Source organism: Perna viridis, chromosome 10 (genome assembly GCF_037379345.1).
Source record: "Perna viridis isolate PV_CMFRI_1.1 ecotype Kerala chromosome 10, ASM3737934v1, whole genome shotgun sequence".
Classification (NCBI taxonomy): domain Eukaryota; kingdom Metazoa; phylum Mollusca; class Bivalvia; order Mytilida; family Mytilidae; genus Perna; species Perna viridis.
In genome coordinates, this window is record NC_142454.1 from 18814745 (window position 1) to 18840355 (window position 25611).

Consider the following 25611-nt stretch of genomic DNA (forward strand, 5'->3'; position numbering starts at 1 on the left):
ATATTGAGTGGGTGCCGGTATAAGAAAAAGGAAGAATATCAATATGAAAAACGAGGGGAAGATTATGGATTGTATCAGCTAGTTTCGCCATATAAATGAGAACGCGTCATGGTCATACGATAACGAAAAAACACATGTCAAATTAACAGATATTAAAGCAGAGGGAATATATTAATATACTATGAGAATTTGAGACTAAGCAGGATGAAAGAGTAATTAAGGGGACCAAGATTCTAGCGGAAATCAAAAGAATATAGACCAAAGATAAGCAGACACAAACAACAGAAAACATGCAATAACCAGCATAACACCTACAAAGAAAACAAATGTGAATGAGCAACCCTGATACTACTAAGAACTGGTAACTTGGACCAGGTGCACCGGCAGAGTATTCGTTCTATACCTTTCTTGAAAGACTCGCCGAAATCTACATATTGAAGAAAAACATAGAAGTACCCATTTGTGCTTGTTTCAACTCTGTGTTTTTGACCCTGGCTATTGATTTTACTAGTATAAACGTTTATCTAAAAAGTAATCTCAATTTCATTTTGTCGAAGTGAATGGAGTTGACAGTTCCATTATGTAACGTTTCTTAATTCAGAATTATAAGCTTTTTGGTTCGGTTTAGAATTAAATTACTTCAATTACGTTTTACCATTATATTGTGCAACCGCATTGCCGTACGTAAATTATATAAATGGGCCGTAAAAACGAATAAAAAGAGGCCAATTAAACAACAAATTTTCCAGTACTAAGCATAAAACTCGTATCATTATTTCACTAATTGGACAAGTCGATACTCTGATAAATATTTCAGAGAAACCCGTGAATTTGAAGTCGTAGATCTCATGATTTGTGCGTTGCATGTCGAATCAATTTTGTACAATTCTATCACTTTTCATTTTAGTAACTATGGTAACGAATTATTTAATTCCCGACGCAAAAGATTTATTTTGTTTCTGTTAGATAATGGATCAGCAAGAATGTAAGAAATAGAAGTCATTTACCGAACATTACTTTCCGAAAACTATTTCCTGACTATAATATCGACCTCGCAGACGTACATCATGGATATAAAGTAAACTTTTGACAAGTATAGAATTATTGCATAGAGAAATAATAATATGGAGATGTTAAACTTGACGTTTTCATTAAACCACTCACTTCACTATATTATTCTAGTATTCAGTAAATAATTAACAATGTAAATGTATGAATAATATGTTATTTTTATATTTAACAATTGAATTGTCGGAAAAAAAACAGGTAATAAACATAAGACTAAAGTAGAAGTGTTGGAACTTACACTTAGATTTAAAATACAACCTTTTATACGCAACTTCATGGGACACGTCAAATGTCTATTTAGTGCTCTATTGGATTCGCATGAAAAATTAAGATCGGATACAAATTTTATATTCTTATAAAATTACAATCGAAGGTGAAATCTATAGTCAATATTTCATATAAATATAATTAACTGCTTTCACTATAAACAAAATATATATGAACCAGATTGATTTCGTTTGGCTTCAAACATTTAAAGAACAACGAAATATGTTTTGTTGGTTTAAATATTTGCCTTAGAAGACCTTTCTTTCATTTTCTTTTTTTTCCGAGTTGGTCATTTATTTTTGCTATTTGTAATGTATTAGTTTGGTTATTTTATGTTCATTGTTGTGTGTGCCTGTTTTCCATGTCTACTCATTGTCCCTGAATTACATTCGATTGATTTCTGCTAGAATCATGGTTCTCTTAATTACTCTTTCTTCCTTGTGTTTGGAATATACAAACTGGAAGACTGTATAAGTCTGGATCTATTTTTAAAAAGTTTATTGAATCAAACATTGAAAAAAGCTGTTTTATAGTTGAACCAAAACATAGAACTTATAACCGAAAACTTCTATTCGGAAACGTCTATTCGGAAACAGGCAACCGGAAAACATGTTTTGATTATATTCAAATTTCATGTAGAATTCTTTTTCTCCTTTGAGCGATGCTAGCTACAGTTTTTTTCAGCGTCCTTTTTAAGATAACAAATACATACACAATTTTGAAGTTAAGAATATGTATTTTATTTCAAAATAGTTTGACTTTTACAAATATGGCGAACTTTTTGAAAATAATTAATGTAATACTTTCAATAAGATATCTTTGCTGCAAACAAATCATACATTGCATTAGAAATGCCCATTTTCTTTAATGCTCATCTGTATTGATGGATTCCCCCCCCAAAAAAAAAAAAAAAAAAAAAAAAAAACAAACAAACAAACAAACAAACAAACAAAAAAAAACAAAAAGCAAAAAACAAAAAAACAAAACAAAACAAAACAAACAACAAAACAAACAAAAACAAATACAATTTAAAAACAAAAACAAAAAAACCAAAAAAGTTTTATCGACATATAAACTATATAAAAGTAGAATTGTTCAGTTTAACTTCTCACATATTAACTGTTATTAAAAAGAAAAGGTGATTAATGTTTGACTCGTACATGAGAAAAACTAATTTTGCAGAATAATATCAAACGATCCATATCTTTTTCAATGTAGAACTGTCAATGAGAGCTTGGCTTCATGCAAACATAATATTTATATAAATTATCTTTAGCATCAGTTGTTTCTTCAGATTGAAAGCTTAGTGTATTTGGCTTAGTGGGAATGTTATCCAAGAAAAAAAAGGAAATGATTAAATTCAAGTTTCTCCAGGGAGGAACGTATCCGTAGGATCGATCTAAGTTTCCACCATGCTTTTCGACAATAAAAAGAGTTATTTCGAATTTGATTACGAAGAAAATGACGTTCAGCTTAACCTGGCGAGATCGTTTCAATCGATTCGGGACATCCTTGTGCTTTCCAGTCTATTAGAGTAACACTGAAACAACGGAACATTAACTTATCAATTATATCAGCTTTGCAGAGAGACTCCGATTTATTCACCATATCTAAGCTTTTATCCAAACTATACCGACAAACTTGTAAAAGCAATTAGAGTGGACGTTTTTCTGAATTAACGTTTGGAAAATGATATCTCCCCTGACGGAGCGTATAAATAATTATTGCAGTTGTTTGAGGTGATATAAGTTTTACACAAAATGTTTAGAAATTTCTTTTGTAAATATATTCTAATCCCTTTATGGAAGAATCCCAGCAATTAATGAGTATTTAACTACAATATCTTTTTCTTAATACAGATGAATTTGTTTTCATATACGGACAATTTGATTTTATTCCTCACGGGAAAAAGTTGCAATTCAATTTTGCAATACACAGCATTTAGGCAAATAAATTGATTACATATCTTCAAATTATAATGATAGCATGAAAACATAAGGAATGAAAATATTTTATAATATTCATAAATTGTACAATTAGTTGGAGTAAAATACCATTTACTGCATGAAATGAACAAGTCTTTAAGAGAAAAAGAGAAAACAATGCTGATACTATACCTATAGTGCACACAAATACTGACATCATATCCATACAATATCTATGACCATAAGTTGTTGAGGAGACATAACATCAAACCGTTTTATAATCGTGTGCTCCAACACAAATGAATATATGATAGCAAAACATTAAACAATGACGGGTGGTACGTCTAAGGTGTGATTAACGGGTGGTACATCAAAGGTTATATAAAACAGGTAAAACCCTATAAAATCGAAAAACCTTCTTCTCAAGGTAAACGTTTATAAAGGTGGCTGGACGTTATTTACATTGCTATGATTAAAAAAAGTCTGAATGAAATAATATTAATAAATTGATGTAACGTATGTATAATATTGTTCACGAAGGCATGTGTTGAAAAGTTAACGAATGTATGTAAAGTAATTATACATTCTTTTTTTATAAGAAAAGGTTATTCATCTCAATATTACAAAACGGATTCATCTCCAGAATCAAAGAATGGTTGTCAGTAATAAGATTTGACAGTACATGTAGTGGGACAACGCTTGACCAATTTCATTCGTCAATCTAAAGTAAACTATGCTTTTATAGGATCCTGGATAGGTTACATGTATCTTAATTATTCCTTCAATTTTGACTATAAATTATCACTCTTGTTCTTCGTGGAGTTTCCTGTACAATTGAGCTAAGAATTTTTATTATACATATCTATCGTTTCAGTATGTGAACTCTTAGAAAACGATGTTTATGGAATACTTGGAGCATTCCAATCCTGTGCCTTATCTACCATACAGTCGTATACAGATACCTTTAAAATTCCATTTATATCGCTAAGCATGCCACAAGAGACGTCGTCGGCGGAACCATATCAGTTGTACATCAGACCAGCTTATATTGAAGGTCTATTGGATGTCCTATACAGAAAAGGATGGACCAAAGTCTATTATATATATGAAACAGATGAAGGTATTTCTTGTCTTGACTTTTCAAATTTCTTACGTCAAGTGAATAAATTACGAACTTTATTTTGCCATAAGCGATTGAAAAGAATTTTAAATACTGAATCTTTTTTATCATGATATTGATACCGATGAAGATTCAGTTTCCAGAAAATGTTACTACAAAGAAAAACTTTATAACTCGATAGAAGCTTATTTCTAAAATAATTAATTTTACACAGGCTAAGGTAATAATGTTCTACGTATAATATGCTTGAAATAAAAATCTAGTCTGTAATTGTACAGGGTAAATATACTCGTGGAACAAGGCTTGTTTTCCATTAACCGGTACAAACCAACTGTCACTAATTCTACTTCCGGTTTGTCCGGTTCGGCGACTGAGGCGATACACTGGGTATGAACCAATAACGGAACACGTATCTATGGTTCAAGTGGAACGAACCGTATAATGGAAAGCATTACTTGTACTTCCCATGCAGATAAGAAACTTCTGTTCTCAATAATACTGGGCACAATGCAACTACAAATAAATTTAAAAAAAAAAAAACAAAACAAAACCAAAAAAAATAAACAAACAATATTGGAAAGAAAAATTATAAACGGAAAGAAAGACCCTCTTACAAAATTAGCAAAAAACAAGAAAATCTATAGTATTTCATTTGTATATCAATTGTAGGTTAAGGAGGTAGACCTAGGGTAAGGGACACAATTCTTACAAATCATTGTAGCGTTTGTATTCACAACTTTACATCAGTCTTATATCAGCATCGAAGTAACTCGGACTGATTTCATTCTGTTTCAAAGGACAACTTAAAGTCTTTGGTGAAATTGAATATGATACAACCATATCACTGATTGAAAGAGTTATTTCCATTACCCTAGGTCTACCTCCTTAAGGTTCGAGAACACGATTGATGTGTCGTTGTGCATTTCAACAAAACCATTTTGACACAAAAAAATTCAAACCCATCGTACTCAATAAAAACTTCACCAATATGGAAACATGTATGAAAGCAGATTTGATCATTGCCCTACATTTCTACAGTAAAAACTAAGCAATTACGTTTAGGAAAGCAGAGGAAAAACAATCAGGAAGAAACCCAATAAAAATGAACTATATTCGTATATATAAAGGTATTAATTTGTGATCTCGTACCTTAAGTGCTTGAAATTGATATATGATAACAAAAACAAAACCTGCAATAAATCAACAACTTACAAACGTATTTTAAGTAAAGTAACATATCTGATTTAATATGAGGAACTAATGACCATAAAACACACTTTTTGTATCAGGTCTAGTTAGATTGCAGCAGTTATTTCAGAAGATCAATGCAAGGGAGATAAATCTAGACATTGTAGTAAAAAGAATCGATACTGTCGCACATGGTCACCAAGAGCTAAGAAAAGAATACAACACAGAGATAAAGGAGGATTTACGTATATTTCTGGATCTGTCTATAGAACGTTCTCAGGAGCTGATAACCGCTATTGTACGTTCACAATAGTTTTTTTTTCTAAATTTCACAATCGTTCAAATGTAATATATTTAACAAGATTGATTAACAAATAAATTTATTCTTAAAACGTAAATGTACTCGCACAATACTTTCTTATATGCCTGCAACAGTCTTAAAATTTCCGTTGGTGCTTATTGTACGAAAAGTTGAATTACAAATCGGGAAATCCGAAAAAAAGTAATGAATAGTAAATGTGGCATACATTTAATATGGAACGATATTTTGTATTGGTTTGCCGATTGCATTCAGCCTTGACTAGTAATGTTTTTTTTTTCTCAGAAAAATGATAGAGATATTAGCAACTACAGGTTTCACTTTGTATTGGTTGACTTGGTAAGAAACGTATTATATAAAAATAACTGTGGCAATAAAGACCAATTTATTAAATATATTTTCGCCATATTTCGAAACTGTTTTGCAACTTTCAGAGCTATAGCTTGCTTTTAAGATAGACTCAGCAGAAAAAAATAGTAGAAATAAATAAAAAAAAAAATTAAGACAAAATATATAAAACAAAAAACAAAACAAAACACAAACAAACAAACTGACGCTTTACCTCATACAAACTCATTGTTAGTGGTTTTATTTAATTTAAAGTTTATTAGTTATGTTGAACATTTTTTTTCTTCTTCTTATTTTGCATCATTTAAAGCTCATTCGATTAGCAATACGACTGAAACTAGACTGTTAGACGCTTAACGTTTACAAATATGCCTGTTTTAGGGAATAAAAGATATGAACTCGACAGTACTTTCAGCAGGAATGAATATCTCTGGATTCAGCTTAAAAAAGGAACATGAACTTAAAACATATTCTTCTTCTAACCAATATCGAACTGTAAGTACATAATTGCAAACTATAAATGCAAATGCATACAATTTCACAAAAAAAAAAAAAACAAAACAAAACAAAACAAAATAAAAACATACAAAAACAAACAAACAAACAAACAAACAAACAAACATAAAAAAAACCAAAAAAAAACTAACACAAATTTGCTTTCTAAATCAAACAATGAAAGTTTTTAATTTTCAAATTTGGCAAAATGTTGTAGACAGAATAGGGCACGATAGTTTCTATAAAACTACGAAACTGTACAGTCCGGTCTTTCACATGTAGCATAAGATTTTAACCATGTATTGACAAAAACTTGTTTAGCAATATACTTCGATTTGAAAAAAACAGTACACATACTTTTTTCACAAATAGTCAAAAATGATAAAATGTTAAAAAAAACAATTCATTTTTACAATATCAAACAAAAATCTTCAAATTGTAGTTTGGGGATGTTCTGGTCCGTGATGCAGTTTTAGTCTTCCATCGAGCCCTTAAAAAGAAAGGTTCTTGGTCAAAGGAGACAGATACCCCTCGTAAATGTCGTGATTATGAGGGACTTATCAAATATAGACCGGGAAAAGCAGTGCTTGGTGAATTAAAGGGGGTAATTAGTTAATACTGTTTAAAATACTAAGCCTGCACTAATTTAATACATAATATTTTTCAATTCTTATTCATTCATTTAACTTAATGAATATTTTCATGTCTATAAATTATAAGAGATAAACAATGTGTGTTTAAATTTAGACATTCTTTATGGATGCCGCCTTAATTGAACTCTTTGAGACAGGGATTTGCTTTGTAAAACTAGGATATGTGGTATGATTGCCAATGAAAGCCAAGCAACAAAAAAATCAACTTCTGCAGGTCACCACACGGTCTTCAATGTTTGGCAAAACTCACACAATAAAGCAAGAAGGAAAAGGCCAAAAAAAAAAAAATAATAATAATAAAGGGGAAACTTTTGCTTTTTTTTATATTCAAAATTCAAGCAAACACTTGCTAAAATATATCGATTATCCTGTGATATTTTAGGGTGAGTACAGTGGAATGAGTGGCTTAATAAAGTTTGATGATAATGGATGGCGAAAAGATTTTGAGCTACCCTTCCATGAAACTCGTATGAATATGGGAATTGCTAAGGTAAGTTAGCAATGTGTTAACTTCATACATAGCTGGTTACCATAATTCAAATCAGCCAAACTTTAGTTCATTGAGTTCGAATAAAATTTATCTTTACTATCAAAAGAACCGTGGCATTTCCAATTGTGACTGCGGTTCTGTATGAAATTCTGCATGTTGTAAAGAATCAAGTTTTTGTTGTTCCTTTGTCTTTGATTTTTTAATAGCTATTTTACCAAATTGACATTAATTGTGTTTAATGGAAACGCAATATTTGAAAAATCCTCTCAGATGATGAAAGAAAGTAAAACAAATAAAATATAATGCACGATATTAGAAATCAGCAGAAAAGAACAACAATTGGTGCAATATATAAAATACAAGCATGTGTAAACAATAAAAAATCCACTATGATGCATTTCTCTATATCAGAAGAAAATCAGATCATCTTTCCAAATTCACATAATGAGTAAAAAGTAAAAAGACTGCATTGTATGTTGAAGGCCGGGATAAGACACTCGGCAGACAAGCACACTTCGATTTGACCATCGAGGGGATGTTTTACTCCGGGATAAGACACTTACCAGACAAGCACACCTCGACTTGACCATCTAAAGGTTGTTTTGTCAATTAAACCAAACTTAATGAAACTTCTTTATTCATTTTATTAAGATTTTCCCTATAAATTTTTATTGTTTATTTGTATAAAAGAACATTTATTTATTTTGAATTCTTTCAGATTGGAAACTTCTACCCAAATAAACCTCCAGGTGACAGACTTTCATTGCATGAACCAGAAATTGTGATTGGGCCATCGTTGAATAATACCAAACAGCAAACTGTTAGGAGAATCGTGACTGTTGCGGTGACAATTAAAACTTTTAAATAAATTGTTTCCTTATGAGGCTTTGCAAGGGTTTTAGAATATAACTTTATACATGGAAGTTCGGTTAATTCAATAAATATTAAATCACGATGTTAATTTCAAGACTATTTTTTGTAATCATCAAGAAACTCTGTAAAACAAATTATTGTTTACGGTCAAATTAAAACTAAAGAAAGTATTATTCCTTTCAGTGCCTCATGTCCAACTATGATAGGTCTCACTTTGACGAAAATGTCAATGGAAAAAGTAAAATATCTTACATGGATCAAAGAATATGTAGCGTAATATGTGATAGTTGTCATATTCATGAATAAAGGAAAACAGAGTATGTTTTAGAGTTTTGTATGCCACATTTGAGACCTATTTCAAGTTGGACACTTCATGTTTGTATTATAATATAGAATTTGGCTAATACAAGTCGAAGATATAATTTGTTTTGGTAAAAGGTTTTGGATTTATATTTTCTAAATTTTGAAGAAAACAATTGCACGGCATATTCGAAGTTTTAACAATAAATTCCTTCCTATATATTTCCCTAAGAAAAGTCACGCAAAACGAACTAGAAATAGTAAACTGTAAATATATTAATTTTTACAGTTGGTAAATTTAGCTGTATTTTGCAGATCCTGTATAATTAACATATTCTCGAGACTTACTTTTCAGGGTTTAAAATAGTGATTAGCGTTAAACAATTGTTACGAATGAATTTGGTGGTACTATTATTCTCGCTTTTCTCTCCATCTAGCTAAAACTAGGATACCGCAAGACTTAACAGCCTTACAGTTACTCATACAGATAATGTGAAAAGCGTTGCTTATTTGAAAAAAAAAATCGAATATTTGTTAACGTCTGGTGTTAACCTTTCCTAGCAACCATTAGACGTTTGCCTTGAAAAAAAAGAGAAAAAAATGATTAATCAAAAATAAGAGCAGATGATCTTATTGGGATTTTGTTATCAGTCGCATCAAGGAAACATTGGTGTTTTTTATAACACAAAGTCATTTGAAATCAGACATTTTAGAGAATAATACATTTCATATCGCATTTACAAAATAATTTTCAGGAAGACCCGTATGTCATGTTCAACGAACCAAACGAAACTAAACGAAAATCAATACGGTGTGGAGTTGAAAACTTTCACGGATATATAATTGATTTAATTGATAAAGTAACACGGTACTTGAAAATCAACTATACTCTCTGTCTTGCAAAAGACGGTATATATGGAAAGAAACAAGAAAATGGAACATGGACAGGAGTCATAGGAGAATTGACAAGAGGGGTACGTTCTTAATATAAAATATGTATAGTTAAAACTTAAAAAGAAATAGAGGGTTCTTTCTACATATAATGATATAAAGGTTAATAAAAACGCATTAAATTAAATCTTCAGATTGTTTTGATATCAAGTTTTTTAGCTATAGCATGTACATTTAGTCGGTATAAGGATACAGTATAATGCCATGGTTTACAATGATTACATACATACATACATACATACATACATACATACATGTGAATGAGATTTATATGTGGTTGAAATGATGGGAATATTTCAAGACCTAATTTAAAGGCTTTTAACTTATACGTTAATTGTGACTTTTATCATCATTTAGACTGCAGATATAGCGTTCTCTGCCATGACCATATCATCAGAAAGAGAACGTGTTGTAGACTTTACCAAACCATTCATGAGTCTGGGAATCAGTATTATGATAAAGAAGCCAACTAATAAAAAAGCTAGCACCTTTTCATTTATGGACCCCTTGTCCTACGAGATATGGATGTGTATCTTGTTTGCTTATGTGGGCGTCAGTGTTGTTTTGTTCCTTGTCAGCCGGTTCAGTCCAACTGAGTGGCATGTTGAGAGTGATAGAACAATAAAAAACGATTTCACAATATCAAACAGTTTGTGGTATTCCTTGGGAGCTTTCATGCAACAAGGCTGTGATATAAGCCCGAAGTAAGTACTTTTCAATACGAATAATTGGAGTGGAGTGCATGTAGACAAATAAACATTGGAAGTAATATTTTGAGATTCAAAGCTTTCGTATCGACATAACTGTTTTATACGCTCCCAAAGGGAGCGAACCAGTCTCAGTAGCGTTTTTAGTTAAGTTCAAAACATCATATTTTTTCCAAGATATGGATTGTCAAAACAGTCAACAGAGGACGCTCCAATGTTTACGAAAATACCATTACCCATAATGTCGTATGATTACCAAAACGACCCAAAGACATTTCGGACCACGACAATCGAACGAATAACCATGACTTGCGCAATAACGTAAATCTGTTATGGTTATATTATCAACTTGGTTCTGTATACTTATGGTAAGAAACAAACATCATTATCCGGTTTGAACCTGCATTTTCAGTAGCTGAAAACAAAGCATAATGGCAGCTTCATTTGCGTATACTTGTACATGTGCGATTGATGACCAAACCAGTCTCGGAAAATATTTGCTAGTATCGATAATTAAATACAAATCGAATCATAACTTTTCCAAGATAGGATTGACCTTATAGTCAGCAGTATGGCGCCCGGATATTTACGAACATAACGTAATCAATATTACCCATAATTATCGGTCTTAAAAATTGCGAAACGAAATAAACCAAAACGAAACGAAAATAATCAATATAAGAAAGAATCGAAACGAATCAATTAAATAAAATGAATTAATTCGTTATAAAAAACATAATTTAACTGTACAAAATGAAACAGATTGAAGCGAAACTAATTGCAATAAAAGAAATCTTTTAAGAGGTTTCGCAAATTTAAGAAGCATAATGTTATCCAGTGCCGCACGAATCGACCAAAAGACATTTCGGACCATGACAACCAATAATTCCTTATGAATGACAGACAATTCGGCAAATAGACATATCAGACTATGACAATTAGCATAATGGTTTTGGATAAATATGTATCATTACAAAATTTACCATACTTGAAGGTTAATATGGTATAGGCATTGCCTAAATCAGTGAGCACCGTGAGCTCTACCATACATGACAGTTATAAGTATAATATATCAAATCAGTGCATGGGGAATGGAGCAAGCTATCTTCATCAACATTTGTTTCTATATCACTTGACCGATAACCAAAACTGTCCACACTGTAGGGACAATTTTTATGCTCACCACAGGAGGTCACTGCAGTCTGTCTGCTTAGACCTTAACATTATATTGCTGACAGACATATTATTTTTCATAAAAGATTGATTTTATTTTAAAAAAATGATTTATTGATCTATTCATCAGCATTTATGATTATAAATGATATATTTATCATGCACTTTAATCTAATTATTGATAGCTAGATACTAAAAACGCATTTCAAATCAATTTCATCTTCCTTAAAGAGTAATCAAGGGAACCAAGGCTATAGCGATAATCAAAAGAATGTATTCCAGGGACAAAGACCAGACACGGAAAACAGAAAAACACAACAAAGAACATAAAGTAACTAAAATCATACATACAAAGTAACAAAAGTAAATGAGCAACTCGGACTCCACTAAAAACTAGGAGCATGGACCAGATCCACGAGTTCATGATGACGACCATAAAACTTTTGTAGTGATGACTTCAATCTTGTAGCAACATAACTCTGTTCCAGAAGCCTATTTGTTAGAGTTCTAGCGCGATACAAAAAGTTTGCGTAGTTTCGGCAAGCTCTGGCATAACGTATGAGTTGTCATACGCAGAAGCCGAAGGGATGTTGCCACAGATGAAAGGAAAGTTGACAATTCTGAATGAAAAGTCATCACGTTTGTCGTAAAGTTTGGTCAATAGTTTTCCTTTACCATCGATTTCTAAGTGTAGGTCAAGATATGATGCTGACTTCACAGTGTCTGTAGTATCCTTTATCTCAAGTTCTTTTTGGTAGATGCGATGTATCAAATCCCCGAAATTAGGATTGTTAAAAGATAATGCGTCATCTATATAGCGGAAACTGAGATTAAAGGATCTCGCCAATGAAGGGATCGGTGCATGATGTCTAGTAAACATGAAATATGCAGAAAATACCTCTTTTGTCAAGATCGAGTTAATAATTTGCAATCTTAGAACTTTATCCATCAATGTTTACAAAAATGGATATTGATAATATTCTAAAATAAAAAAAGAGTTTAATTTGAAGATAATGGAAAAGTTATGCATTACAATTTAAGTTGCATAGAGAATTACTAACAATATATATAAATATATTGAGGGGATGCGCACAGGCGCGCAGTAAAAATGGTTTGATATTAAATATGACATATTCTTCTACAGTGGGTGAAATGTGGATATCCTTTGTGGTAAAATTAGATAGAAATTAAAGTTTCAACCTAACAGCGCCAAAATATATCCCTGACAAACCATGTTTTGCAATTTAGGGGGGGTGCACGCCCGCCACGCCCCCGCCTGAATCCGCCCCTGTGTATGGAGAGGATATATATAGGCCTTGCCTGCTATCCAATCCTATTCAAGTTATTTACTGAATAAAATATGTTTAAAACATCAAATCAGAGCTGACAATTATTATCAAAGTTGCTTTTTATTAATGTTTTTTCGGGAGCGTTAAAAGGTTTCACCTTCATCATATATATAGTTATCTGGTTTTAACTATTTTTACCATGAATTAATCGATGAATTTAAACATGTATCTTACTATTATTCCCTAATCATGAGTAAGTTCCCTTAAAAAAACAGAAAACAATTAATAAAACATGTTAAACACTGTTTTAGAAAACAGACGTTTTGGATTAATAAGAAAAACAATTTACAACATTTAATTAACTATCAGTTGAAAAATGTTTTTTTTTTGTAGATCAGTTTCAGGTAGGATTGTTGGTAGCGTTTGGTGGTTCTTTACTCTCATCATTATATCATCCTATACCGCCAACCTAGCTGCTTTTCTTACTGTTGAGAGAATGAACACACCAATAGAGTCGGCTGAGGATCTTGCAAAACAAACCAAAATTCAATATGGCGTATACGAATATGGAACGACAGCAGATTTCTTCAGGGTAAATCATTTTACTATGATATTGGTTAATAAAAATATTAGAGGTTTTAGTTCAACAACATGAATTCATACCAAAAGAAAAAAAATCAAATGTTTTTGTTTAATGAAGATGTAATTCACATCTCTTCAGACATGTTCGTGATGATACTGGAAAGCCATACAAATAGTTGCATTATCTACATATTATTATTTGGACTTGTTTAATTCTTTGTACCTTAACTATATGTGTTAGAGTGTACAAGTTTCAACCGAATTCAATGTCAATTTCAGCTATCAAAAGTAGCCGTTTATGAGAGAATGTGGGCGTACATGACATCAGCTAAGGATGTTTTCGTGAAATCCACGGAAGCCGGGAAAGCTAGGGTTCGATCTTCCAACGGCAAATATGCTTACCTGATAGAATCGTCAACAAACGAGTTTATTAACAGCAGGAAACCTTGTGATACAATGAAAGTTGGCAGTAACCTTGACTCCAAAGGTTATGGAATTGCTACACCCATTGGTTCAGATTTAAGGTAAGTTGATTATAGATTCATTATAAGGAAGTTCTTATGTGTGCTAAGTTCAAGAATCCTTGCTATCAGTTCTCTGCAACAATGTAACAATTATTAGCATGTAGTATAATGATTCAAAACATATTTTATATATGGGTATGAATTTAAGTGTGCATTTAACCATTTGACAATGAGTACTCAAAAATTATGTTAGTAACACAATATCGAGGTGAAATTAAGATAATTATTTTGTAAAACGGGTCATAAACTTTATTTTGAAAGTCAATTCAATTAACAAATATTATATTTCCAACTGTGCATGCACATTACAATACATTAATATGGACGTCACACGTCCTATATATGTGTAGAATATAATTATTAATGGTTAAAAATATTCTGACAGTAGTGACGGTTGTCAAAACGAAAATAGACAAATGCACAAGTGCGGAGGCCCTGTAATGTCTTTTAATAGTCGTTTGATTTTTTTTTTGCTTATTTAAGGCAGCGTTAATGATTGTATCATCAACATGGCTTCTGTATACTTTTGGCTAGAAAAAAAAACATCAATATCCGGTTTGTACCTTCAGTCAGAGCAGTTTCATGTGCGTATACATTGTGAATGCGTATTGTGGATCAAACTAGTATCGTAAATTATTCGCTAGATTCGATGAATAAATACAAATCGAAGATATGAATGGCCAAGACAGTATACAGCATGGCGTCCAGATGTTGTTACGAAAATGACGGAATCAGCGTTACTCGTGATTCTTGGGTGCTTGAAAGGTGCAAACGATTATGAAACTAAATGAAACTAAAAGAATCGGTAACAAATTAATTGGAACGAATCAACTCGAAAGAAAATGAATAAAAATGAATTAGAATCGAAAAAAAGTCCAAAGAAATCGAAACAGAATAATGCGAAACCAACAAAAAATAAATTTAATCTTTAAAGATGTTTCGTATTTCATAGTTAGAGCGACCAAAAGACATTTTGAACCATTACAATTCGGACCATGTATTAAGACAATTGTCGTACACGAGGAAGAGGAGTTAATTAAAATTTCTAATATGACGTCTTCATACCGTCAAACAGTACATGTCGGTACAACCCCACCTTTAGCACATACGCACTATCTCTTTTCTTTCGCTGTCGCTACGAGACAAAACACTAATTTAATAGCGTTCACGCGATGATTTAAATACTGAGAGGTTATCTCATCGAAATCAATTATATAAATACACACATTTAACACTTGCGATGACATAAATATTCAAACTTAATCCAACGTCAATACGGGAGAGCTTGAACGGAACAGCCGTAATTTTTGCTACGCCTAGGGAAATTTTTGTCACCAGAATTACCGTATTTGTCATATTAGAAAAGAAGTAATTCCTTGCAGGGGTAAATTTGTATTCATTTTAACATGGGTTTGGCATTTATATTCTCATTTAACACAGCGCTGTCGCTCGGTGTTAAGTAATCGAATATAGATGAAGTACCCATCTTAAAAAGAGTACAAATCTACCCCTCCACGAATTATTTCTTTAATATCATTGGTTGTATAGAAATGTATTTAGTTTTCTCAGAAGAAAGGCTAATAGTTTGAAGGCACATATAGAGCACCGTCCATCGTAGGCAGAGCCGAAAATCAAATTAGATTGCCCATAAACGTTACGGTTTCTTATGTATCTTGTTTTAAGGGACCAGCTAACCCTAGCTGTTCTGCACTTAAGAGAAAAGGGAGACTTACAGTCATTGAAAAAGAAATGGTGGGATAAACGTTCAGAATGTGGAGATCAAAACGCAGCACTGGTAACGTTTGCATTGTTGTTATTTTTATTTCACATTAAACAAAATGTATATATACACAAGATATATTGTGTTTGTGGTTTGTGTTCATTAACGAATTTATTTGTCCGATTTTCCTTTTAAAATTATCATATTATTTTTTCGAAATCATGAGTTTTCTGAAGAAACACCTTTGTTTCGTGAAAAGTTTGTTTTCGGTCATATTTTCGTTTTCCAGAATCCAACATACAATGTATCTGCAGTTTTCAATGGAAACATATTTTACAATAAAGCATTTAGCGCAAGGGATAGTAGTAAATATTTTGAGAGCCATCTCATGGCGACTTTAGTCTCAGAAAATGATTTCGAATACATATCACATTAGATTCAAACGAATAAAAAAACTTTGATATATGTATGATTTCAATGGTTATTTTAGTACTTCGCACACATGTGTACTCTTAGACGAAAGACATATCTACACGTAAATAAAGATTAATTAGTTAAACACTATTGATATGTTGTCTAAAAGAATACATAGAAAATAGAAAATAACTTCATTTGTAACAGGATGGCAGTGAAGCAGAGTTGAAATTGCACAACGTAGCTGGAATATTCTACATTTTGATAGGTGGACTTAGCCTGTCTGTTATCATAGCTGGTCTAGAGTTTCTATACAGGTCAATTGTTGATTCTAAAAAGACTAAGGTAAAGACAATTCAACTGGAAAAAAGGTTAAACTTTAATTATAATTTTATAACTATGGAGTTCTACAGAAAAAAGGAAGACACCTAAATTATAACAATTATATGAAAATAAGACGAAAATAAACCAGTTCTACATGTCCAATACAAAGAAATGGCACAAATATTGCGTACCAAATTACGATCATAATTAGATAAATATGAATGTGATCCGTCGGGTAAAATGTTTAATGTCATAATAACATCGAATACAAAAATTGGATGATTTAAAAATTTCCTATCGATAAATATGAAGATCTAATGAAACCCCTGCATTCAGAGTTAAAGTAACACAGTTTCGAAAAATAGAAGTATTTACACAGCATAGTGTTCTAAAAACAGAAAACATAATTCTTTCATCAACAAAGTAGACGAAAACTTTGCGTTTCAAGGGAATCAAGATTCTAGCGAAACTCAAAATAATCTAATCCAAAGGCAACGACCCAACATGGAAAACAGACAAACACAAAAAGAACATAAAGTAACTAAAATAATAAATACAAAGTAACAAAAGTAAATGAGCAACTCGGGCTCCAGTAAACACTTTGAGCATGGACCAGGTACACTGGTAGGGTAAGCATCCTATGCTCTTCTAGAAACACCCGCCTTTGTTGTTCATAAAAAGTGAAGTCCGCTCAAGACAAACGAGGAAAGGAAAACTATGACACGTTGAACAAATCAGTTTTCATGGTGCAGATGGATACACCGTAACGATCCACTTCAATCTTGTAGCAACATAACCCTGTTCCAGAAGCCTAATTGTAAGAAGTCTAGCGTAATACAAAAAGTCTGCTTAGTAACGCAAGCTCTGGCATAACGTATGAGTAAGAGGTGCTAAAAGGGATGTTGCGACAGATAAAAGGAATTCTGACAATTCTGAATGAAAAGTCATCATATTTGTTGTAAGTTTTGGTCAATTATATTTGGGTTTACCATCGATCTCTAAGTGTAGGTCAAGATGTGAGCCTGATATGAGCCTGACTGTGAAGTATCCTTTATCTCATGTTCTTTTGGGTAAATGCGATGTATCAAATCCCCGAAACTAGGATTGTTTAATGATAATACGTCATCAGTATAGCGGAAACGGAGATAAAAAGGTATAGTATGAAGTCAACCTCATAAGGGTGAATGAATAGGTCAGCAAGTAAAGGAGCCCATTTTATTTCGATTGGAATGCCGACCGTATGTTGGAAAAACCCGTCCACCAAACTGGACAAATGTGTTGTCGATCAAACATTACAGTATTTTGAGTATGAGTAATCTCTATCAAGAACTATATTTGTATCTAGGTGTACCATCTTTTTTAAAACTTCATGACAATGAAAGATTACATTTAAATGCAATACATTCTATTTCATAAATGTTATTGACTCATTGAAATAAGCAATTATTATCCAAAACATTCTGAACTAGTTAATGAAATTCTCAATGCAAAAATAAGCATAAGCATTTTGTTTCTATTTTACGTTTTCATATAACATGAAAGTATATGATTGTGATTAAATACAGCAAACATTTGGAACTATAGTTAGAAACAAAGCTCGCCTTTCTTTCCGTGGGTCAATGGACTCTGGAAATCCAGAATCTACAACTCCTCTGAAAAAGTCCGGATCATCAGGAACGGTAAGTTTAAAGTAAAAGACAAGATGCTTATTAAACAAAGACATATGTCTATAGATAATAATGGTAGTTCTAAGAAACATTCAATTTTTCACCTTATACAGTTTATAGATTTGCGCTTGAAATGATTACGTCTGATGTTGACAGAATTCGCTGTTATTCAAAACTTGAAATAAAGCACGTTAATTTGATAAAAGTTGCTAGTAACGTTTAATTTTTAGTTTCCGCAGCAGACGTTTGATTGATTAACAACACTTTTTGCATCATGAAAATGTCACTTTGTATAGGAAAAAAATAGACACATATAGTGTGAAAGTACTTTAATTCGTGGATACCAATTTTTGTGAATTAGGAAAACAGAAGTTCGTGGAGTTTTGAAATCGTTCTTTTGAGCTTTTTAGTATACACATCAATAGGATTCTCCTTTCTTTGTTTTATTTGGAACCGAATTTCGTGGTTTTGTCTACCACCGAACAATATTACTTTCACACTGGTAGAAACAAAACACCACACAATTATTCTATCTTTCTTAAGAATGGATGTTACATTTTGTGTGTGTTAAAATTGCTTTAGAAAACGCACAACATTTTAAAAGTGTTACGAAGTCTTGAAAACGTTAGTTTTTGTGTATGATGAAATTGATCTCTCATTTTTCAGTACACATACACAGGACCTACACAACTGCCTGGTTTTGACCCATATGTTGATACTAACACCCATACTCAAGTGTGACAGAGATGTGATTTACAATCATCGATGAATATATGCAGGTAGCTTCTGAACAATTTTTCGAGTTGTGAAATGTATACTCTTGATTAGAAAGTTGTAAAAAAGAATGTTTTTGAGTGTATTTGTTTTTCATGATTTTCAACGTACAAATGCTTTTGTTAGTGTTAATGGTTTATTCGTGTCAAGCAAAAAGATATTTATTTCTGTCAGTCGCATATTTTACATATATTTATGGATATTTTTTTAATCAGAAATTGTAACCGGTGTGTATATAGTAAATGTCAGTATAATGAAAGGTGAATAGAACATTTATGGGAGATTTGGAGTTTCAGACTATGGATTCATATTTGACTCCTGATTATTTGATGTCTGATGTGTAAACAGATACTGGTTGCGAGACGTGTCGCAGATTGTTAACCCAATGTAAATTCGAATATGTATAAATTAGACAAGGATTATTTTTGTGAAAGTGTTTGACTGTTTTTACACAATGTACAAGCACATTCCTTAACAATCAATCAATTAAAAAACACTATGTTCATGCAGTCATTATCTATTATCTAGAAAACAGATTTTTTACTGAAACAAAAAACGTTGAGAGAAAAGTGGCCATCAAACCAGCTTACACCTAAAAATATAACTTTCAACTATGTGAACATTGTACATATAATTGTTGATATAATTTTCCTAAATTCGTGAAACAAAACTTTGCTAAATACAACTACTTATGTGTTTCCAATGTTAAAATAGTCCCTAATAAACCAACAAAAGACTTTAAAATGGTAGTGCACACATGTATTGGTGTGACTTTTCGTAGCCATATATATAATCGTTTTAAATATGTCTTGCACTGCTTCTTAATTAGGTGTTGTTTAAAACCTTCGATGACACTTGCATATTTTAATAATGTACCAATATTACTGTTCTTTTTGTGTTTTACATTACAACTCGTTGCTGGTACGATGATGTTCTGTTGAAATATATTTCATCCCTCAATTAAGTTGAAATACATATTTGATTTGAAATTTGCAATTATGTCATCTTATCCAACTGCTGATTGTTTAATAAAAATGTATTAATTTAAACTCACATTTTATGCATTATGTACACAGGCAAAATTATTTCACATGATTTTCACAAGAATTTCACATGATTTTCACCTGAGTTGAGCAAATAAATTAAGTGACAGAGTTCACGTAAAATTCGGGTAAATGGAGCCTTCAAGTGAAATTCCTACGTGTTCCCGCGAAATTCGTGTTTAGTGAATTTCACATGAAAATCATGTTAATTTCATGTGAATTTCACATGAATTTCACGTGAAAAATATTTGCCTGTGTATCATGTTGAAATTTTACTGTATTTTTAGCATATTGATCCACTTTATCTGTGCTAAAATTTACAATAATTTGTATTTCCTAATTACATATAACTTACAGTGCATGTCATATGATGAATTGTTCATATCTAGAGCTGTGAATTAAATGTTTGTTCGTAGTTCAATGTTTTAAATTATCATTTGTATTTTCTGCATATTCACTGATGTCTCACCCAGTTCATATGCCCTTGATTGTTTAAAAAAGTGTATTTGTTGTTGTTTCTTAACTTTTACTAGATACAATTGTCTGTTTATGATTTTTTTTTCATATATGTTAAACCAGATAAGCTTATACAGCGGGATAAATTTGAACAACTGACAGTACGTTTTGTTTTGTTTGCAAAACAACAGGACGATAAAAGGAAACAATAGCTATACAAAAAACTGGACAATGGGATACCATTTAAGTTGATATTTAACATTCAGATGATGAGCAAGGTTAATTTTCCAAGGCAGAGTTTCCATACTGAGTTTTCCCTAAGATATTCCATTTCAAATAATCTGATTGGTCAAGAATTGAGTTGAAGAAGAGAACATCAAAAAAAAAAAAACAAAAAAAAAAAAACAACAAAAAACAGAGAAAAAGAACAAGATTTAATCATTACTAAGTATTATTTATAGTACGAGTGACTGCCTGTATCTAATTTACAATTAAAGGGCTTGGTTTTGATCGAGCCCGACAGGACGAGATCATATCCACAGCACTTAGTTGTCAAATAGATATAGACTGTCACGAGTGATGTTAATGATTTGTGGATAGGTCCAATCAAATAAATACGCGTCTTTGTCAATATTTTCACGGTACTTAGGGTTTAAAAAAATTGATAAGCGGCATTTTTTGTTAGAAAAAAAAGTGGTCTGAATTGGCCGATTTAGCTTTCCTGTTGACGTCGGAGTAGGAAGAAAGCACCATGTATGAAGCAATGCACTGAATCGTTAATTTTGCAAATTTAACCGCTGACAAAGAGCAATCAATCTGTGAAGTCATGGGTTCTACAAACTTGATGGAACCGGATTAATCATCATTGGACGACATAAAATTATCCCAAATAGCCGAAACAATGGTGAATGAACATTCTGTATTTACTGGGATTCAGGGCATTTCAATGAGTCAATTAATACGAACAATTTTTGACGAACCGCTTGATTTAACTTTTGATATCTTGCTTCCAGAAGTCAAATCAGAAGCTCCAAAACAAGAATCGGATTCCAGTAAATCTAGAGTTCAAAACTCAGTAACGGACAGCACGTTAAAACATTAATAGAAAACCAGGAGAATTTGAATACGGACAGCAACGCGAAATGGGCATTCAAAGGGTTTGGAAAGAGGAGGGAAAAGCGATTAAATGAGATTTCAGAAATTCATACCATGAACTTGGTGACAATGAAATACTGATTACAAAGGTTTATTGTGAATTTTTTTAGACTCTTTTTTAAATTCAAATGTTCATGTTGTTTTTTTTTTCTTGATTAAATATACATTTCATTTTTTTCAATTTATTGCAGCTAGAAATTGTCAGAATATCTGTACAAAATCTGGAAAGGCTGACACTTATTGTACTGTTGTAATGACACAAGGAAGCTCCGCATGTGTTTCGGATTTACAATAACCAAAACATCTAACAAACAGACCTACAACATTCACAAAACAGATTTGTGTGTCTCAACAATCATTTACTATATGAGTAGAAAAAAATATTGTTATAGTTGCGTTCCTTAATATGATTATTGCAACAAATGTTATAAAATTATATTATAGAAACGAGGCAAGAATTAAGTGAAATTACGTGCGTCAATGGTGTGAGAAAGTAAGAAATGAGGCTTGATATTCTTGTAAAAAATATTTGATATATATACATGTAAATATTTCATCTTGGTCATTTGAAAAGCCCGTTGCAGATATTTCAAAATATACATCAGGCTTATTCGGTTTTTCCATTATTAGGAATATATGGTAGGTGATGAAGTTAAAAAAAACAAAACTGGTCGTGACCTTGTGTTCGAATATGAAAAGTACAATTGTAAACTTCATGACGTATAATTATAATAAGAAATAATCAATTGAACCAAGATTATAGCGGAAATCAAAGAATATAATCCAAGGACAAAGACCAGACATGCAAAACGCAATAAGGAACATGAAGTAACTAATAGAATAAATACAAAGTAACAAAAGTAAAAACTAGAAACACCCGCCGAGTTGCTCATAAAACGTCAAGTCCGGGATAGACGAAAGAAGAAAGTAAAACTATAACAAGTTGAACAAATCAGCAGTTTTTATGATGCAGATGGATACACCGTTATGATTCACGAGTTCATGATGACGACCATAAAACTTCTGAAGTGATGACTTCAATCTTGTTGCAACATAACCCTGTTCCAGAAGCCTAATTGTAAGAAGTCTAGCGTGATACAAAAAATCTGCTTACTTATGAGTTGAGATACGAAAACTGCATACTGGTGCTGAAGGGATGTCGCCACAGCTTAAAAAAAAATAGTCATCGCATTTTTCGTACAGTATATTCAATAGATTTTCTTCACCATCGCTCTCGCAGTGTGGGCCGGATATGCGGCTGACTTCACAGTGTGTATTAGTATCCTTTATCTCATGTTCTGTGGGGTAGATGCGATGTATCAAATCCCCAAAACTAGGATTGTTTAACGATAATACGTCAACTATACAGCGGAAACTGAGATCAAAGGATCTAATGTTTTAAGTCGGGATTCTAACTGAGTATGGGGAATAAAAGTTTACAGGGTTTAAAATCATAGGTTTTAATGCTATTAAATTCTGATAATAATTTCGAATTGAGGGCCTCCAGAAGATCTTTTGAATTTTTTCCGGATCCACATTGAATTAATGCCACTACGTGAGTATTGTGGTAGGGCTGCAGACCCTATTTGACCGTTACATGTATGGGTATAGAAGTTAAAAGTTTTGAAAGAGATTTGGTGGTAAATTTTGCAGATCCAGCTGTGTAACGTTATCTATGTGGATTCTTTTGGGGTTTAGGAGTCCAGTACATAGACGATAATTCACAATTATCGTCTTTGGTAGAAAGACCAAAAATAGGATAGCACAGATTTATGGTTTTCCACAATCTCTTCTTTGGAGAGTGTGATAGACTATAAGTCTTATCACTGCTATTATTTTCTACGTCTACTCCTGATGATAAACATTGGATGTAAAATTTTTTGCTGACAAAAACAATGTTGTTAGGGCTTAGTCTGCTGGTAGGATAATATATAGGCAATGTTTTTGTACATCGGGGTCTTTGAAAATTGATGTAGCATTGGCACTCAGTGACCGTCTTAAAACTTTCATTCGTTTCAATATTAATGAACTCACGGCCTATAACCACTCTGATAGAGAATCAATGTCTTCTTGTTCTCGCTTTATCCATTTTCTTGCAGAGTCCTCTACAGCACACGTAAGAACTTTGAAGTTATAATTCCAGTTTATGGAGATTCGTTTTCGATGATGGTTTAATCTCAAGTAACGACGTGACCGGAAGGACCATATTTAAATTGAAAGTTTTTGCAAGAACAGTCAGGTGGTTAAGCTATAGAAATTAAAAGTTTTAAAAGATATTTTGTGGTACATTTTGCAGACAAGCAGTAACAACTATATACATTCGACAATATCTTTTGAAGAAATCTTCCTTTAACTAATCATGTTTAGATTTCTTTTTATTTGGGGAAAACTGCTGCAAATATTAAGTACGAGGCTCCATGAGAATAAGCCAACTTAAAAAAAAGACAAAACAAAAATCATAATTTAAAATACTAGTTTCATTGTAGTCACATTTTACTTACAGTAAGAAGGGAAACTAGATTGGTTAAATCACTTCCGGGTATTTACTTGCTGAACTTTCCAAATAGCATTTCGTCCTGTTATCTTCAATCTGAGTAGTCCATCATATTAACCATACTGTTGATCTGTGACGTCTTTCAAAGAGCAAAATCTTATAAAATCATACATTAAAAGTTTAAAATATTTATGTTTCGGGGCTGTTTATGTCTGTTTCTAGAACAAAATATTCTTTTTGAATGATAATAGTTGTAACTGTCTCGATGTTTTGATGTTTTATAAATGGTAATATTTGGTTTTGATTTCAAAAGTTTGCCTGATTCTTATTATACTTGTACCTATGCTTTATGTACCTAATGAGGCCAAGTCACATATTTAGTGAAACGTGATATAACATGAATAAGACATTAATTCTGCTGGTAATTCTTTGTGAATTGTCGCCTGGTTATGAATAAAAAAGGAACATGGACACGGATTCAATTTTAGAAGAAAATAAACTCCGGAAATAAAGTTTTCTAAATATGGATTGCAATTTAGAATCGCAAAATAACAGCTACTCTTGTATGCATAGCTCAAATAATTTTCTTGTTTAATTATTGGAATACACAGACCAAATATTGAAGTAGGAATATTCAACAGGTCTTGAAAGATTGATTCATTGCAATATTTTCTTGCTTCGATATTATGATAAAACTTGATTGTTGTAGAAGACATTTAAGTAAGTAGACCTATGGTAAGGGACACAACTCTTACAAATCATTGGAACGTTTGTATTCTCCATTTTACATCAATCTCATGTAGCATCAAAGAAACTTGGACTGATTTCATTTTGTTTCAAAGGAAAGCTTGAAAAGCTTTGGTGAAATTGAATATGAAACAAACATATCACTTATTTTAAGAATTATGTCCCTTATCTTAGGTCTACCTCCTTAATAATATTGTTTAAAATTAATAGTTTTATCTAAGCATAAAAGATATTCAATGAATACAATAATCATGAAAAAAGTCGACAATATGGCGATGGTAATCATATAACGTGTAGTTTATTCTATAGTTTTTCAATTCCAAGGATCCGTGTCTCACTTTTGTATCATCGTACGTAGCCGTGAAGACACAATCCATTCATTAAAATAAGATATTACATTGAGTTACCTGTATTCTACACAATCTGACACAAAGTAAATATTGCATCCTTCAAATATATGATGCATCTATGTTGCATCAAACTACAAATGATCTACCACAAAGGTCATGATTTTTAGGACGTTGTTGAAGCAAACCTACCGGGGT

General features: G+C 32.0%; 1 protein-coding gene across 2 annotated transcripts in view; it reads left to right on the forward strand.

The window, feature by feature from the left end:
• LOC148604830 (glutamate receptor-like) overlaps positions 1-20629 on the forward strand; it is a 28699-nt gene extending 8070 nt beyond the window's left edge. Inside the window, exons 3-17 of one of the 2 annotated variants that reach the window (XM_088548057.1) lie at positions 4135-4380; positions 5670-5866; positions 6173-6226; positions 6617-6730; positions 7173-7334; positions 7766-7873; positions 8592-8717; positions 9802-10020; positions 10355-10701; positions 13560-13758; positions 14028-14272; positions 15956-16067; positions 16614-16751; positions 18296-18409; positions 19064-20629. In XM_088548057.1, coding sequence (XP_088404183.1) covers positions 4135-4380; positions 5670-5866; positions 6173-6226; positions 6617-6730; positions 7173-7334; positions 7766-7873; positions 8592-8717; positions 9802-10020; positions 10355-10701; positions 13560-13758; positions 14028-14272; positions 15956-16067; positions 16614-16751; positions 18296-18409; positions 19064-19138 — 2456 coding nt within the window. In that variant the 3' untranslated portion in view covers positions 19139-20629. The remainder of the gene's footprint in view (positions 1-4134; positions 4381-5669; positions 5867-6172; positions 6227-6616; positions 6731-7172; positions 7335-7765; positions 7874-8591; positions 8718-9801; positions 10021-10354; positions 10702-13559; positions 13759-14027; positions 14273-15955; positions 16068-16613; positions 16752-18295; positions 18410-19063) is intronic. The other variant, XM_088548058.1, reaches the window with a different exon arrangement.
• The last annotated feature ends 4982 nt before the right edge of the window (positions 20630-25611 follow it).